At 45.4% G+C, this 17552-nt stretch overlaps 1 protein-coding gene across 1 annotated transcript in view; it reads right to left on the bottom strand.

Moving 5' to 3' along the window:
* Positions 1-17552, bottom strand: part of STAB2 (stabilin 2) — a 151477-nt gene that overhangs the window by 27837 nt on the left and 106088 nt on the right. Inside the window, exons 40-51 of the mRNA XM_022600016.3 lie at positions 15412-15457; positions 14074-14150; positions 11210-11335; positions 10337-10410; positions 9567-9638; positions 8014-8133; positions 7192-7239; positions 6271-6354; positions 4843-4989; positions 3862-4002; positions 2724-2783; positions 1212-1388 (exon numbers count right to left, since the gene is read on the bottom strand). Coding sequence (XP_022455724.2) covers positions 1212-1388; positions 2724-2783; positions 3862-4002; positions 4843-4989; positions 6271-6354; positions 7192-7239; positions 8014-8133; positions 9567-9638; positions 10337-10410; positions 11210-11335; positions 14074-14150; positions 15412-15457 — 1172 coding nt within the window. The remainder of the gene's footprint in view (positions 1-1211; positions 1389-2723; positions 2784-3861; positions 4003-4842; positions 4990-6270; positions 6355-7191; positions 7240-8013; positions 8134-9566; positions 9639-10336; positions 10411-11209; positions 11336-14073; positions 14151-15411; positions 15458-17552) is intronic.

Genomic DNA, 17552 nt, shown 5'->3' with positions numbered 1-17552 from the left:
GGCTCTCTAGGAAGCTGGACATTTTTTCTGTGGGGAAAGTCTCCTCCAGCTGGTTTCAATCAGCCTTCCATCCCCATCTATGCTCGGGAGTCCATGGAAGATGCTGTGTTGGTGTGTGAAGCCCGTGGCAGGATCAGAGTTAGGGAGATGGCATTGGGCGCTGTGATGGGTTGAATTGTGTCCCCTCAAAAGTTTTACTGAAGTCTTGGTCCCCATTACCTCAAAATGTGACCTTGCTTGGAAATAAGATCATTGCAGATATAATTAGTTGAGATGAGGTCATACAAGAGTAGAGTGGACCCTTAATCCAATATGACTGGTGCCTTCTTAAGAAGAGAGGAGAGTGCCATGTGAAGACACAGAAACACACAGGGAGAAGATAGAGAGCCATGTGATAACAGGGCCAGAGACTGGAGGGACGCACTACAAGGCAGGGTTGCCAAGGATGTCTGGCAACCATCAGAAGCTAAGAGAGAGGCAGGGAGCAGACCCTCCCCCAGAGCTTTCAGCAGGCACAGCCTTGTCAACACCGTGATTTCAGACCTCTGGCCTCCAGAGCTCTGAGGGAATACATTTCTGTTGTTTCAAGCCACCCAGTTTGTGGTAATTGGTTATGGCAGCCTTAGGAAACTACTACAGTTCCTACCAATTAACCACAGCGAGGGCATTTGGCCTTCTTGGATTAGGTGTCTCATTCCTGGAGGGAAACAGGGTCCTGGCTGAGGACCCAAAGAGACAGGGTTTTAGCAAGAGCTGCCATGTTCCCACAAGATCCTGCTTCCCTGATCACAGAGGATCAGCTCAGGAGCCAACAGCTGGCCACAGCTGGATGAATCAGACCTTTGCCTAGAAACTCTGGAATTGGGAGAGATAGAGTCATTCTGGGAGGAACTTGGGGACTGTCGTCAACGGCCACTTTGCCATGTGAACTAGGGCAGGGAGGAAGCTGGTCTGCAGTACAAGAGGGGAGGGATGCTCTTGGGTGTTGGTTAAAGTTGGGACAAAAACAGTGGCCAGTGGGAGAAACAGAACGAGATGTGCTACACTGCAGGGGTCAATTCACCACAGGCAGTCAGAGGAGGACACAGCGGGGCAGGGGATGCTCAGGCCACCTTTGCACCGTAGTGCGGGGGGGAGATGCACGGACAATTCCTGGATTTGATCACCCCAGGGGCACCCCTGCAACTCCCGTCTGTGTGAAAACAAAATACCTTGGAATCTCGGATCACGTGGAACTTCAAATATTCCTTCAACTTGTCCTTGTTGTCTTGGTTGAACAGGAAATCCTGTTGTTCAGGGGGCAGGGCTTGGAGGGCTTGGTCGCTGGGCCAGAAGAGAGTGACCGGGGTGTGGATAGGGTCAGTGATGACATTCAGCAAGCCCGAGTCCTGAAACGCAGGGAGCTGGTCACATGCACAGCAAAGCCCAGCCAAGAGGCACAGGCTCTCCTTGAGGACCAGAGCCAGCCAGCCCGGGGTCCCCTCTGTGCCTGCCCTGGGGCTTTTGGGGACTCTGGCTGGTCCCTAAAACTAAAGGCCCATCAGACTCCAGTCATCCTGACCTTCATTTTCTTAGAAAGTAAAACAAAGTCAAGTTCTGGGCTTTTGTTAATAGGGAAACACTTTAGCAAGTATCTCTCCTTCTCTCTATCTTTTTTTGCTACTACTCTTGGCCAAATGTTTTAATTTCTGGAAGACCCACTTGGCACTTTTCTCATATTTCATTAAAAAAAAAGTGAAACCTATACAATATTGAGATACTCCTGTATATTTAGAAGATTTCTAGATCACACAGAGTCAAAAAAAAGAATTTGCCAGATGAATGGGTAAGAATCATTTTGAGAACCTTCTATAGCAGGGGTGCATCATATTTTTTTTTTCTTATAATTTTCCCGACAACACTATGAAGTAGGCTTTTTTATTCCCCTTTTTTGAGCCCCAGAGAAGCTTGCTACCTTGCAATAAAAGTCTGTGTTCAAGCAGACCTGATGTCCAGGTATGGGGGGTAGTATAAGGTTTAGGGGCTGGGTGGATGGGCAAATATACTGGTCTGTAACACCCCTGGAGAGTCTCATTAAGAACACCTTCAAATCTCCATTTCTAAAAAGCTCCCCAGAGAACCCAAGCCCCAGGCCATTTTGGAAATCACTGGTCTACACCAGGTTTGTTGACTGCGCCGTGGGAGCCCCAGGGTTCTTAGAGCCCTCCTGGGACTGCTGGGGTTAGGTGGCGGAGAGGGGTCTTGGAGAACCCCGCTCCTTCCTGATTCTCCTCCGAAATCTTTGAACAAGAAGTTTCTCTACTCAATTCGTGGGAGTCACCTCTGAAGTCAGAAAAATGTGGTTTGAAGTGTAATTTCTGCCCATCTCATCAGCATAGATTTCCCATCTCTGTGTCTCAGTTTCCCCATCTTGGTAACAGGGGTGATGATTCCAGATGTGAAGCACCTATTTCAGGAACTGGCACATCCTAATTCCTTTCCCTTGCTCCAGGCTCAAATACCTCAATTTCTAACTCAGCCAGGGAACAAACCCTACAACATTTGGGGAATGGAGTGGCAGAGAAAGACTTTGTTCTTCAGAAAAGTAGGACTTTCCCAAAGATCCCACAACAGCTGGCTAGTGCCACAAACAAAAACCACACAACAAACAAAAAACCCTCCAAACACCGAACCTCTTTAGGTAGGTTATATCCCCTGAGGTAACTTTCCTGCTAGGTTTTTACCTGTATCAAGTTGCTAAATTTGATGTAGCCATGGTTTATTGCCACTGTTGTAAGATTTTGCTGCAAAGATAATAAGAATGGGAATGAAACTTTTCTGCCTACAGTTCACAAAGCACTTTAACAAAAGCTCAACTGAATAGAACGAGGGGAAGATAGCGTGGCAGGTACCGTAGGTTGGCTCGTCAGCACCCACCCCAGCTCCACTGTACCCATGCCTTCCTGCTTTACAGAGGCTGGATGGCCAAACACTGCATTTTCCCAGACTGCCTTGCAGCTAGAGTTCCATATGTGATACGGGATCCCCCAGGCGGAGGTGCTTGTGCAAGACTTAGAGGTGAAAAGAAACAACATGCGGTGGTGGTGGCTGCTAGCAGGAATATCAGATCTTCTGACGAGCACAGGGTGGAGGCATCTGGTATCCAGACTCTCATGTCCTAGTGATGAGGCTGGAGACAGGTGGCATGGGCGTAGCTGGTATAGGACAGCCCTACGGTGAAGTCAGGTGTCCTCCCTTTGTAGGTGTCCCTGGGCTGCTTTGTTCCCAGCTGTGTAGCATCTGAATTAGGCTCTTTGGCTTTCTAAGAGATTTGGTGCTATACTTAATATCTTTAGAAACTCTTTTTTATTTAAGTGAGATATAGTGGATTCTGCTGTCTGCAGTGAAGAACCCAATACTAGTAAATAACAAAAAAGTTGAAATTGTCTTTCCTGTCAATTGAGAAGACGTTTTACTCCTGGTTCGGTTTTAGTGGTATCTGTCTGTCTATCTATCTACCTACCTGTCACCTATCTATCTACCTATCTCTGTATCATCCATCAGTCATCTATCCTGTCTCTCTCACACATCATCATCACCATCCATCTATGTAACTTCTCCATCTTCCAAATCTATACAAGACCACCTGCCCTTGTGGACACTGAAGAAAAACTTACAAAATCCATTCAATTATTTAAAATAGACTCTTGCCTATTTACTGCTTACTAAGAATGGTATTTATGAGGTTCTTAATAGTAGCTTGAGATTGAAGCAGCAAAATTAAAACGTCTTGAAACAATGCCTCAAAATCAGAACTGAGGTAATAAATGATGAGTATTGTGAGTCATTCCACGCTGAGAGCCTGACAATGAGTTCACCCACCAGAATCCTTCCAGAGGCATCTTTAGGGGTGACAAGCAAGTTTTGGGGAGACAGCAATTTGTCTATGACGTGGATGATTCCGTTGGTACTGATGATATCACTGGATATGATCTTAGCTTTATTATTTATCAACACTGTGTCCTGAAATCAATCAAAAAAGAAGAAAAAAAGGAAATGAGCACGAGGAGAAACAGACACAAAATCGCTTTTTTCAAAACGTTTCACGAACATGTTACATCATCGTGAAAGTGAATACTTACGTAGAGCCGTGGGAAAAATCTGAAGGTACAAATTACTTGAGCACATTTTTTATCATGATTATATAAAAAAAAACTGAGACAAGAATGTAATTTTCACCTGGAGAAGTTAATAGCAAATAATCAACCAAAACAGTCACTTCACTGTGATTCTCAAATATGAACTAAAAAGCAGATCACAATTGGCTTCTCTTTCACATGTGTTCTCTACACCACCAGCCCCCCTGCTGACCCCACTACACACTTTTTTCCCTTTGTAATGGATTCCACAGCCACCATTCGTTTCTCTTTGTGGGAGGGAAGGGATCAGCATGGTCAAATGCTTTGAACAAAAGCTTTCATCCCTCTCCGGCTTCTGACCAGTGCTGCCAAAGGCAGTTCTCTTGACCACCTGAGGCTGCCTTGCCTCTGAGTTTCAATTCCAGCTCTAATATTTACTTGCTGTGTGACCTTGGAAAAGTTGCTTAACTTCTCTAAGCTCAGTTTCCTAATTTGTAAATTGGGGAAAACAGTAGTGTTTTCATGACGGGAAATCCCCTACATGATGGGATTATTTTGAGGATTAAATCAGTTAGTACACATAAGATACTTAGGGTAGTACCTGGCATATAGCAGTCACTCCACATGCGTTAGTTATTGTTATTATTCCTCTTACTACTCTAAGGAAGAGGAAAGAGAGAGGGCCCAAGGAAAATGGGCACCTTGCAGAGGTGGCCTCTCTTACCTGAGAGACGGAGATGACAATTGACTCCCCTTGGAGGGAAGTAGCATTGGGGGTCAATTTCAGGTTTTCCAGAAGCAGCTGGTGGCAGGCGATCACATGATAACGAAGAACCTGGGGCATCAGGCCCTGTTTGTCCCAGTCCTTAATCTGCCATAGATCAGAGGGTTCCAGCCAGAGTCAGAAGCCTTCTGCTCCAACTTTCCCTTTTGCTGTCCTCTCCTCCAGACTCTCCCCCATACCTCTGTCCCCACCCAGACCCTAGGAAGTCGGCAGTCGGGGTTGGCTTGTAGTCAGGGTTACGGTAGAGATTATTCAGGCAAGAGGGAGAAGGCAGCCATAGTTCCTTTCCTGCTTCCATTGTAGAATCTCAGAGTAAAAGGGAACTTGGAGTTCCTCTGGTCCAGCATTTCACAACACATATGCCAAGGACCCCAAGTCCCGTGAGATGCTACTTGAAAAACAAGTGCTCTTGTGAAAAAATGCCGGGTAATGCCACATAGTACAGCCCCCTGTTGCGGAGATGCCTGGGCCAGATTTACACCGTTAGTACGGAGAAGCCCACCATGCTTCATCATTCGTAAATCAAACTACAAACAATATTAACCATAAAGTCAGTGTGATAATAAAGCCCACGAGGTTATCATCATTTCATGATAACTCTTTGAGTGCTTAAAAAAAATCAAATGTCAAATTTTGTTTAAAAACTATTTCTGTGTCCCTGCTTCACTGGTGTCCAAAATATATGCATAGAGAAGCAGTGTGGGTGGTGGTCAGGAACGCAGGTTCTAGAGCCATGTCTGAGTCCTTGCTCCACATTTTGCTCGTCGTGTGACCTGGGGAAAGTTACTTCTCTCAGCGTCCTCAACTGTTAAACGGGGATGATAATAGCATTCAGCTTACTGTGTTGTCATGAAGACTGTCATGAGTTAATCTATGACAGGTACTAGAAACAGTGTCTGGCACAATCGATAAATGTTTGCTACATTATTGTATATTAATAGGTAATCCAGCATGAAGAGTCCAAGTGAATGTTAAACAGTAAAGGCTCTGATAAGTCCTGCAAGAAAAGAACCTATTTATATCCCATTAATATAGCATTTCTTTTCATTCCTTTTTTTTTTTTCGGGGGGGGGGTGGTGGTCTCTGGGAGCTTTGAATTATTTAAGAATTGTTGGTCTTTTCTAACCTCCTACCCTATTCAGGAATGTCCTTTAGAAAGTCTCTGGCCAGTGGTTACCCCAAATCCACTTGAATGCTTCCCCTGAGAGGGGTCCCTACACTGAGAGGCAGCCCCTTCCATTACTGGTCAGCTCCAGCCGATCCTAGATCTACTGTCCAGAAATGTCTTCAGCGTTGTCTCCAGGGTGATGCCCAGAGACTGTGTTCCGATCTCAAACCTCTTTCACCTGTCTCTAGCTTCATGCTTACCTGGGGTTCCTCGTCAAAGGCTGCAGACAAAGGTGCCAGAACAGTGAAGGGGCCAGGACCAACCAGGTCTCGTACAGAATGCTCCTGTAGGAAGGAAGGTGGGGGCCACATGCCATGTACTTAACGTAAGTACAGGCAGGGGCTCAAACAACTAGCAGAGAGTACATGATGGCAGAGGGGAGAGAAAACTGGATAGGGAGACCCGTGTTTTATTTAGTCTTAGATTCAGAGTCACTCAGATTCTTAGACATTGAAATAATGTTTATTTTTATCTGGGTATAAAAATAACATATGCTGACTGTATTAAAGATTTGAAAATACAGTATAAAGAAGAAAATAACTACCCATAATCCCACCACCTAGAAGGATCTCTGTTATTTCCAGATACTTTTTTCCAGTGTCTTTTCCACATACTAAATGTTTTCTGTTTGGGATAACAATACAAATATAAGCAATAAGATGACTTACTGTTCTGTCTTCTTGCCAATGCTAAGACCCTACGGTTACTTATATTTTCTTCTAGGTTTTATGATTTTATTCTTCTAGATTTTTATCCTTTATTCTTCAATATATCTGGAATGTATTCTGATGTAAGAGGTGCAGAAAGATCTAACTTAATACTTTCACCGGGAGAATTAGCCAATTGCCCCAAGTAACGCTTCTTGTCTCCACAGGTATGATGGCAGGTTTTTTTATAAACTACATTCTCACATGTGCAGTGGGCTAGTGCAACATTTATTCCACTCTTTTATGCTGCCCACCTGGGGCCTGAGAAGTTCACAAAGGACCAACACAGAGCCTATTCCAGAAATGCAGTTTCCCGGATTTATTCTAGTCTCACCTACTCTGGAGGTTACAGATTTATCCCATATCTGGCCTGAGACCCAACTCTTCTAGTTAGACAGACACACACATTCTTACCAGCAACTGGAAGTAGTACTGGGATGTTTGGGGGTTCTTGGGAAGCTCCTGGAAACAAAGACAAGGAAGGTTCACTTAACATCTGTGAATTATATACCAGAATGTCACTGGAGGACAAATTCTCTAAGATTGAGAGTATCTACCATCATTTCAACTGGAAATCTGCCTCATCTATAGGCTCACAGTTGATGTTCAGAACGACTCATTTTAAAAAATTCAATATTAAAAAACTCAGTTATAGGTTTATGGCAGGTTTAGTTTCTTTATCAACAAGAACATTTGATCAGCCAGAATGCTCTAGTCCCTCTTTAAACCAAATAACAGGATGTTCACGTTGTAATAGGCAGAACTTTACAAGTATCACAAGGCTTCACCCTCTCCGCCCGAGGGTGTTCACAGACACACTCCAACAACAGTCCGTATCACGGCGATGCCTCTGAGGTACTGTGTGCTCTGTGCCCACTACACACGTTATCTCGTCGAAATCTTAAAACAACCTGCTGGGGCTGGTACCATTGTTATTTTCTTTCACACTTTAGAAAATGGATACACAAAGAGGTGATATAATCTGCCCAAAGCCACATTACTAACTGGCAGAGCTGAATGCAAACCCAGGTGTTTCTGACTCTAGAACTGTTGATCTGAATCACTGAATTCCCACTGCGAGATAAAATTTCTTTTCATTGTCCATTTATATGAAAATAGCCTTTCGTATTTTATAGTTTTATATGTAACAAAACTCTTGCACCCTCCTTAGCTCCCTGGATTCTTCGCACGGGGAGGAAGGTGGAGTTTACTTTATGGAGACATGCCTCGTGTTACCTGATGGATGTTGCCACGGCAGGTAAACCCATCCCCAATGTAGTTAGGTTGGCAAGTACAAGTCCTTTCGTCTTCTCCGGTGTGATTGCAGAGAGCAAATTCACTACAGCCGCCGTTTTTCTGGTAGAATTTCCAAGGAATGGGGGATAGGAACGAGACCAGTTAGTTTGCCGGCTCTGCCAATGTTCACGCAGCGACTCTGTATTGAAATTTACTTTTTGTCTCACTCTGTAACTGACCGGCTTGCCTTATTTGCCCTTTTCCTGAACTTGCCTTCCAACTCTCTACAGTTATAAGGGCCATCCCACTCCTGCAGCCTTACACAGGCACACCTTCTGTTACTGCACTTCGCAGATAATGTGGTTTTTACAAATTGGAGGTTTGTGGCGACGTCAGATGACGGTTAGCAAGTTTTAGCAATGAAATATTTTAAAATTAAGGTATGTACCTTGTTTATTTATTTTAACTCCTAATGTCTTTTGTTTTTAACTGTAGTTGGTTTACATACATTGGTCTTTTAGACATAATGTTATTGCACACTTAATAGACTTCAGTATAGTGTAAATATAACTTTTATATGTATTGGGAAACCAAACATTTTTGTGACTTGCTTTATTGCGACATTCATTTTATTTTGGTGGTCTGGAACCGAACCCGCGATACCTCTGAGGTATGCCCATATCTCAAGATGGCAGCCCATCCCAGCAGATCTCCAGCCCTGAACAGATCAGCCCAGAGCTGCCAAATGGGAAGTTTCTCAACACCTGGGGGTTAACTAGAAAGGCATCAAGCGTGTTGGATACTTCTCAGCTTTAGGCTGAACTCTAATCCATCATAGCAAAGGGAAAAGTCATCAGCTGGAAGGCAGTCAGTATGAAGCAGACCAGCAGGGGGCACAGTAGGGACCTCGACTGGAGAGGAAGGGCTTTAATTACGAGCTGTCTGTGCTGTACTCACGCCCACAGCAGGAGGCTCTCAGGTGGGCAGTGATATGAACGAGGAAGGAAGGTGTATGAACCGGGCCCCCGTGGGGGATCAGTGCCTCGCGGGAGGAACAAGCACCACGCACCACGAGAAGTGGTCAAGGGTGTGGCCTCTGAATCAGACAGACGTGCGCTCAAGTTCTGGCTGTGCCAGGCGCTCGCTCTGTGAGCTGGGGCAGAGACCTCTGTTCTTCCTGCTCTGCGGTGGATTGAATCGTGGCCCCCTGCAAAGCTATGTCCACGTCCTAAGCCCTGGTATCTGTGAATGTGACCCTTGTTTAGAAAAGGAGTCTTTGCAGATGCAGTGGAGGATCTCGAGATGAGATCGTCCTAGATTAACCAGGGGGTCTTAAGACCACAAGCGTCCTCACTAGAAGAGGAGACACAGACACAGAGGGGAAGCCACTTGAAGATGGAGGCAGAGACTGGAGTTTCTCCAACACTGCAACTGGGACACGAGGGAGAAATGGCCCAGAAGCAGCTCTGATGGGGCCCACCTCAATGCCCCGCCCCTAGACGCGGAGAAGGGGGCACCGCAGGCCAGACCCCGGGGGGGGGGGGCGTACTCACGGTTAAGCAGACGTTGATGAGCGTGCAGACCTTCCCATCTCCAGTGTATTTTGACAAACAGTTACAGGCGGCCTGTCCAGGAGGAAGGGGAAATGGGTCATTTCACAGAGAGGTTCTGCTGGCTGTCAGCTCTGGTCATCATCCAGTTTCTGACGTATGCAATTTCCTGCTCGTTCATAACATGACATGGACTGAGGGAGGCACAGCCTGGGTCCCCGAGCCTCCAGCTTCCCCGCCTGAGTCTTCTCACCCCTCGACCTCTCCCCTCCTTTGTGCTGGAGCCCTCACATTTCCCCACGTCCCCAAACCTGCTCCCGCGGAAGGCGCCGCAAGGGGCACAGTGTTGGGGAATACGTGGCTGACAGAGGCCTTAACACCGTTATCTTCTGCTGTGGCACATGCATTTCAGAGCCTCAAGACAGAGAAAAATGGTAAGATTCTGGGCATCAGAAAGCTGAAAGAAAGGAGAGCATTGCTGGAGACCTTCTAGGTGCTTCTGGAACCATGTGGTGTTTGCAAATGCCACTTCTTCCCACTCTAGGGAAGGCCCTTCTCCCTGTGCACCCTTTGTCCCCTGCCCCTCTCCCCTTTTCTCCTGCTTCCCAAAGAATGGCCTCCTGGGGAATTCTTCCAGAACCTCCTCTAATGTATTTATTTCATGCTGCTGCTCCCTAGAGGTCTGTCCTCAGCCCCTGTCCCTCAGGCCTGGGTCTAACTACCCAGGAATTTGCTCCTAGGAAAACGTAGGCCCCCGCGGAGACACAGCTCACCTGGTTGGGTCCTGTTTGCGTGCACTCTGCGTGCTGGTGACAGCCACCATGGTTCTCCAAGCACGGGTTGATCTCTTTAAAACAAAAAGCAACACCTGGCATGAGAGTCAAGCCTCATTTTTTTTTTTTTTTTTTTTGCGGTACGCAGGCCTCTCACTGTTGTGGCCTCTCCCGTTGTGGAGCACAGTATCCGGACGCGCAGGCTCAGCGGCCATGGCTCACGGGCCCAGCCGCTCTGCGGCATGTGGGATCTTCCCGGACCAGGGCACGAACCCGTGTGTCCCCTGCATCGGCAGGCGGACTCTCAACCACTGCACCACCAGGGAAGCCCAAGCCTCATTTTTTAAGTAAAACAATGCCTTGAGGGACCAGCCAGGATGGCTAACTGACCGAGGGGAGCAAGTGTCAAGGCGTGATTTGGTTTTCTGACAACCTGAGGCAGAAGTAACCCAACAGGGAGGGTACCAGCTGTGGTTTCTCAAAACCAGCTCCTCAGAGGCATGTCTGCGGGCTTGACTCTGTCCCTCTATTGACTGAATATGAGTGTTTGCAGCCAAGGACTCAAAATAATAAAATTTCGGAGTGCCATTTAACGTGCTATGAATGAAGAGATGTAGGAATTAAAAAAAAAAAACCACTTGTCACCATCACAGTATAATTGGTTCAGAGAAGAATCATTAGTAGGTGCTAAATTTAGGAGGACATTTTGGTGTGGAGCAGGATATGTGCTTGGTGTTAAGCATTTCCTAGACGATTGCTTATGAGCAGCAAAGGGGAAACAAGTCAATGTACAGTGGAGAAATCAGACAGCACCTGGACCGAGTGGTCAAAATTAAAGGCAGCTGGAAATCGCGGGTGAGGGATGGTACCTACCTATGCACACGATGCCATCGCCAGTATAGCCTGCCTTGCACACACACACCCGGCTTCCTGGGGTGGTTCTTTTACAGACAGCCCTGCCAGAACAACCTCCATTGCTGATCTCGCAGGCGTTGATTGCTATAGAAGAGAAAGATGACACAGAGCAGGGCGGGGGGGGGGGGGGAATTGATGCGTTTTTACTTGAATCATTGAGAAATGGAAAATACTCCAAAATGGTAGGCACTGGATTAAATATGGATAGCTCAAAAGAATGCAAAGCACCAGATGTCATTGGTGAATTCTACCAAACGTTTAATAAATGCCAAATTTTCACATACTCTTCTAAAAACTGAAGGAGGGAAGACTTCTCAATTCATTCTGAGACCAGTATTACTAATACCAAAACCAGACAAAGCCATCACTAGAAAAGAAAACTACAGACTGATATCCTTTATGAATATAGATACAAAAACCTCAAGAAAATACTTGCAAATCAAATTCAGCAATATGTAAATAGGATTATACACCACAACCAAGTGGGACTTATGTAGGAATACAAGATGGTTTAACATCCCAAAATCAATTAATGTAATATAGCACATCAGTAGAATTAAAGACAAAAACATGATCATCTCAGAACGAGCAAAAACATTTGTCGAAATTCAATACCATTAATGATAAAAACACTCAACAGACTAGGAATAGAAGGGAACTTCCTTAACCTGATAAAGGACATTTTTCATTGATGAAAAACCCACCACTAAAATCATGCTTAATGATGAAAGACCAAATGCTTTCTCCCATGATCAGGAATAAGACAAGGTCTGCTTTTGCCACTTCTGTTCAATACTGTACTGAAGGTTCTGGCCAGGGCAATTAGGCAAGAAAGAAAGAAGAGACATCCGGATTGGAAAAGAAGTAAAACCATTTCTATTTGCAGATGCCATGATCTTGTTATGGAAAATCCTGAGGAATCCACTAAAAACAATTAGAACTAATAAATGATCCTGGGTAGGACACAGGAACAGTAGGAAAAAATCAACTGTATTTCTGTACAGTAGCAATGAGCAAACTGAAAATGAAATGAAGAAAACAATTCCACTTACAATAGCATTAGAAGATGGACTCCATTTAACAAACTATAAAACACTCTGAAAACTACAAACATTGTTGCAAGGGATAAAAGATGACCTAAATAATGGAAAGACATTCCATGTTCATTGATGGGAAGAATTAATATTGTTAAGAAGGCACTACTCCCCAAATCTGATCTACAGATTCAATGCAATCTCTGTCAAAATCCTGGCCGACTCCTTTGCATAAATTGACAAGATTATCCTAAAACTCATTTGTAAATTCAAAGGTCCCAGAATAGTCAAAACAATCTCGAAAAAGGAAAAAGGAAAAAGGAAAAAGAAGGTTGGAGGACTCACGCTCCCTAATTTCCCTAATTTCAAAATTTACTACAAAGCTTCAGTGATAAAGACAGTGTGGAACTGGCATAAGGATCTATATGGAATTGAATTAAGAGTCCAAAAATAAACCCATACATCTATGGTCAATTGATTTTCTACAAAGATGCCAAGATGTTATTTCAATGGGGGAAAGAATAATTTTTTCAACAAATGCTACTGAGACAACTAGATATCCATATGGCAAAGAATGAATTTGGACCTCACAATATATACAAAAATTAATGCAAAGTGGATCAAAGACCTAGATACATTTGGAGACCCAAGATGTGTGTTTGAGTCTTGGCTTGGCCTTCATTCACCGTGTGACTTTGGACGAATCACTCAATTAATAAGAACTTTGGGATCCACCTATATAGGTTTACTTACAGGTTTGGATAATGTATACGAAAATGTTACGGAAATGTTGGTTGTTATATTGTGTCCTCTGCTTTTGTTATTTTTCCCCAAAGCAGGGGGCAAGAGAAACATTACAGTTATTTGCCTTTCCAGCTGTTTTCACTGGCGTGCTGTACACATCCTACTGCAGGGTACATCGGGGACAATCCCCAGGGTCGGATGGTCTAGAAAGCAAATTGGTGCGGTCACTGTCTGGCTCCACCACAGTCTGCACTGAAGCCCGCCTGGATACAGTGCTAAGTGTTTCCATTTTTCTAGCACCAAATACGTGTTGGGCACCATGAGAGTATTAGCTCACATTTATCGAGTGCTCTGTGCCAGGGATGTCTAAGCACTTCACAGGTATTATTTAATTCAGGTTATCATCCAACAATCCAGTGAGGGAGATTCTCTTATGAGCTACAACTTACAGATGACAAAATGATGCAAAGAGCAGTCAAGCAACTTGCCCAAGGTGACACGAACTATAAGAACATAGATTCGAACCCAGGGAGTGTAACGCTGGGGCTGTTTTTAACAGCTGCCTCATTCTGTTGTTGTACGTGGAGAGGTCATTTCATTCCCAAACTACTCTGCGAGGGGAGAGAGTTTCACGTTTACTTTACAAATGAGCTAAGGGGGCCCAGGGTAGTTTAGAGGCCCACCCAAGGCCATGTGGGGATTGGGGGGAAGAACCAGGGCTCAAGCCTCTTTCTATCCCACTCCAGAGTCCCCCCACACAGGCCACAGCCTAGGTCAGCCACATCAGTGGTTTCTAAAGCTCTCCAGATGATTCCAATTGTGGCCAAGGCTGGGAGAAAAGAACAGGGGCGGTTGCCCCACACATTCCAAAACCAACACGCCCTCTCCGTGAACAGGTGTCCTGCTCCCCGGGCACGATCAGCTGCCCTGTTACGTCCAGTTCACCATCAATGGTTGGCAGCAGCTGCCCATTTAGTCTGCAGGAACACAGATCCCTCAAAAGTTCATGCTATTCTCCTCCCAGCAAATTCCTTCTTGACTTGCCTGTGCAGACCGTCCCGTTCCCTTGGAACCCTGCTGCGCATTTGCATGAGGCGGTGCCATCCGGATTGAGAAGGCAGCTGCAACAAGAAAGGGCAAGTGGTGTTTGTAGAAAAATGCACAGCACCCCACCACGGGACTCACAATACCCCTTCATCCCTAGCATCCCAACTCTTACCCCCATGAGGCACTCTGAGGTCCCCGCCCAAGGCTTGGGTGGAGAGTCCATCCCTAGCATGGCCCTGCCACAAGCAGCTAAAACTGGAGTCATTTATCAGGCAAACTACAGAGTGTGTATATGTAGGCATCAGCCCAAGGATAAGGAGGGTAGCTGCCCATCTTTAGAGAGCATCCTATGTGCTGGGAGCTGTGCTTCACACATTATTTTCTGTAACCTACACAATATCCAATAGCCCTAACAGGTAGGTATTATCATTATTCCCATTTTACAGATGAGAAAACCAAGGCTTAGAGGCATTAAATAAGTGACTCAAGGTCACACAGTCAATGGAAATGACAGACGCTGATTTGAACTCAGGTCTAACTCCAGCTACTGGGCTCTTAATTAATTAACCCATTAAACCCCTCTGGGAGTTAGGAGTATGAAGTTCCATTATAAAGAAGGAAGGCTTGGCTGTGAATTGCAAGTAAGGTTTGATGAAATTGAGGCCCACCGGCCTCCCTCTGCTTCTGTGGAAGAGTCCCTGTGGCTTGAATGGGGGTAACAACTGGCACTCTGCCAGCATGTCAGGTAACTCAGGTGGCAGCATGTTCAAAAGGCTGGACCTGCAAGCTGATGGTGGCCTCATTTTTAGTTTCGTACTTAAATTAATCATAAATCCTCAGAAATAGTCTCAGGAAACTATTTCCCTAAAGATAAGGCCTGGGTGGACACATGCTACTAGGAAAAAAAGCCCCTTGCATTTTCTCTTTCTGACTGTTCTGATGAACCTAGGGGCAGGACAGGAATAAAGACACAGACGTAGAGAATGGACTTGAGGACACGGGGAGGGGGAAGGGTAAGCTGGGACGAAGTGAGAGAGTGGCATGGACATATACACACTACCAAACGTAAGACAGCTAGTGGGAAGCAGCCGCATAGCACAGGGAGATCAGCTACGTGCTTTGTGACCACCTAGAGGGGTGGGATAGGGAGGGTGGGAGGGAGACGTAAGAGGGAGGGGATATGGGGATATATGTATGCAAATAGCTGATTCACTTTGTTATACAGCAGAAACTAACACACCATTGTAAAGCAATTATACTCCAGTAAAGATGTTTAAAAAAAAAACAAAAAAAAACCCCTTGCATCGCCTCCAAAGGAGGCTAAAGGGGACGTACTTGGCACTGGTGTGGCAGGTCCCATTGCATTCATCTTTTGTGATCTCTGAAAAAGAGAACCAAATGCTGTGTCAGCTCTTCTTTACTAAATCTCACCCAAGAACTTTCTTTTAGTACTTGGTGCTAGGAAAAGATTTACTTCCTCACAAGTAACTGGTATGCATCATATGAACTATGTAAAACTATGTGACCATGTAAATCTTTTTTCACCTTGGCTTCTAGGAAGCTCAGAGCCAAATCTGAAGGTCAGTTACACCAGTGGAGTGTCTCCTGTGTGCCGGTCCCCATGCTAGGTGGTGAGGATGCATATCCCTCCCCGGAGCTTAATTTTCTATTTTATTTATACTTCCTATGTTCCTTATTCTTTCTAATTTTTCATCATCTTGTTACAGAGTGATATAAATAAGCAAATACTAATTCTAATTAAGATGAAGTTGTTGTTGTTATTGTTTTGCATGTGCAGAAATAGTGCAGAGCCTGGCATGCGGCAGGTACTCACCACCTATTTGCCAAATTAGTTCCTAAATTTCCTGGAACAGCATAATGTTTTTACCCTGGATGCCCAGCTAACAGATACTTCCTGGCAGGGGAAGATCCAGAAAGAAATTGTTAGAGACGAGAAAAAGGACCCACAGGGTTGGTTGCTCAGGCTAAGAGCTTTTGAGAAAGAGATCTCATTAGGCCTGGCCAAGAGAAATCTCATTAGGCCTGGCCTGGTTGTATAGAAGGTCCTGAAACAGAGACCTGGCTGCGAAAGTGGCCTGTTTTGTGTCAGAGGGAACATTTACAGGCTCCAGTGGGCTAGAGTAGATGCAATGCAATTTTGTGCCTTTATGTGTGCTTTTCCTTGAGCCTGGAAATCTCTTTCTCTCCATTCTCTATCTCTGAAATCCCAATCACCTTTTAGGTCCTCCTCTCTGATATCTGCTCTAAACCTTTGAGCCAACTTCAGTTAATTGGAAGTGACTACATGGTGTGCTCTTTTGAAAAGGATGTGGCGCCCCATCTGACCTCAGAGGAAGGAGTGCAATGATCGATGAATGATGTCTGACATGGCTTGGGAGTGGGGAGTTTGCATGTGAACAAAGAACAGTCTAGTCTGGTCTAGAGGCGCTTTACTCTGCACTCTCATATCGCAATTTTCTGAACATGATTGAACATTTATTTCCATTTTACTAGACTGAAGCCCCTTAAGCAGAGTGTGCAGTGGAGACCAGGCTGGAAAACTGGGTGAGGGCCAATTGGTGAACAGCTCTGTACCACACCTTGCTAAGGTGTGTCTCCTATAGGCAGTGAAGTTTCTCCTACTGGAGGCTATAGAGAATCAGAGCAGGTTGTCAGGTACTGGGGAGGGTGGGTAACAGTGCTGCTATAGTCCAAATGTTTATGTCCCCACTCCCCAACCCATATTTTGAAACCTAATCTGCAACGTGCTGGTACTTGGAGGTCGGGCCTTAGAGAGGTGATTACGTCATGAGGGTGGAATCCTCACAAACGAAATTAGTGCCCTTATAAAAGAGACCCTGGAGAGCTCCCTTGCCCCTTCTGCCATAACATGAGAAGACGGCCATCTGCAACCCAGAAGAGGGCTATCACTAGAACCCAACCATGCTGGCACCTTGATCCTGAACTTCTAGTCTCCAGAACTATGAGAAATAACTTTCTGTTGTTTATAAGCCACCCAATCTACGATGCTTTGTTACAGTAGCCAGAACAGACTAAGATATCTATGTTTTAGAAAGTTATGTCTGGCAGCAATGTGGAGTATGGAACGGAGGGAAATAGGACAGGAGGCAAAGAGATGAATCACAAGGCTGCTGGTGAGAGGAGCAGCAGGGGGACGGGCTTGAAAACTTGTCACAGCCTCCAGACTATTCCCTGTCCCTTTAAAAGTGGCTGGTCCTCCCATACACCATGGTCCTATAAGCATATAAATGACAGGCAAGGGTAAACCCCCAGATTAACCCTGGCTGCCGCTTATGTCTTGATCTAGGGATTCCCCCGGACTGTCTTCCTGTTTATGTGACCCTTTTGCTCCCTGCTTCCCTCTCCTCTTCAGGCCCTCTGAACCCTGGCTTCACAAACTAGCATATGATATCTGCTCTAGGCTGTCTTTTTGGCTCGAGACCACTCACCCTTCT

Source organism: Delphinapterus leucas, chromosome 11, assembly GCF_059928025.1.
Source record: "Delphinapterus leucas isolate spDelLeu-1000000601 "Yukka" chromosome 11, BTC_Dleu_Yukka2, whole genome shotgun sequence".
In the NCBI taxonomy this organism is placed as follows: Eukaryota; Metazoa; Chordata; class Mammalia; order Artiodactyla; family Monodontidae; genus Delphinapterus; species Delphinapterus leucas.
This window is presented reverse-complemented; position numbering and strand designations above follow the sequence as displayed.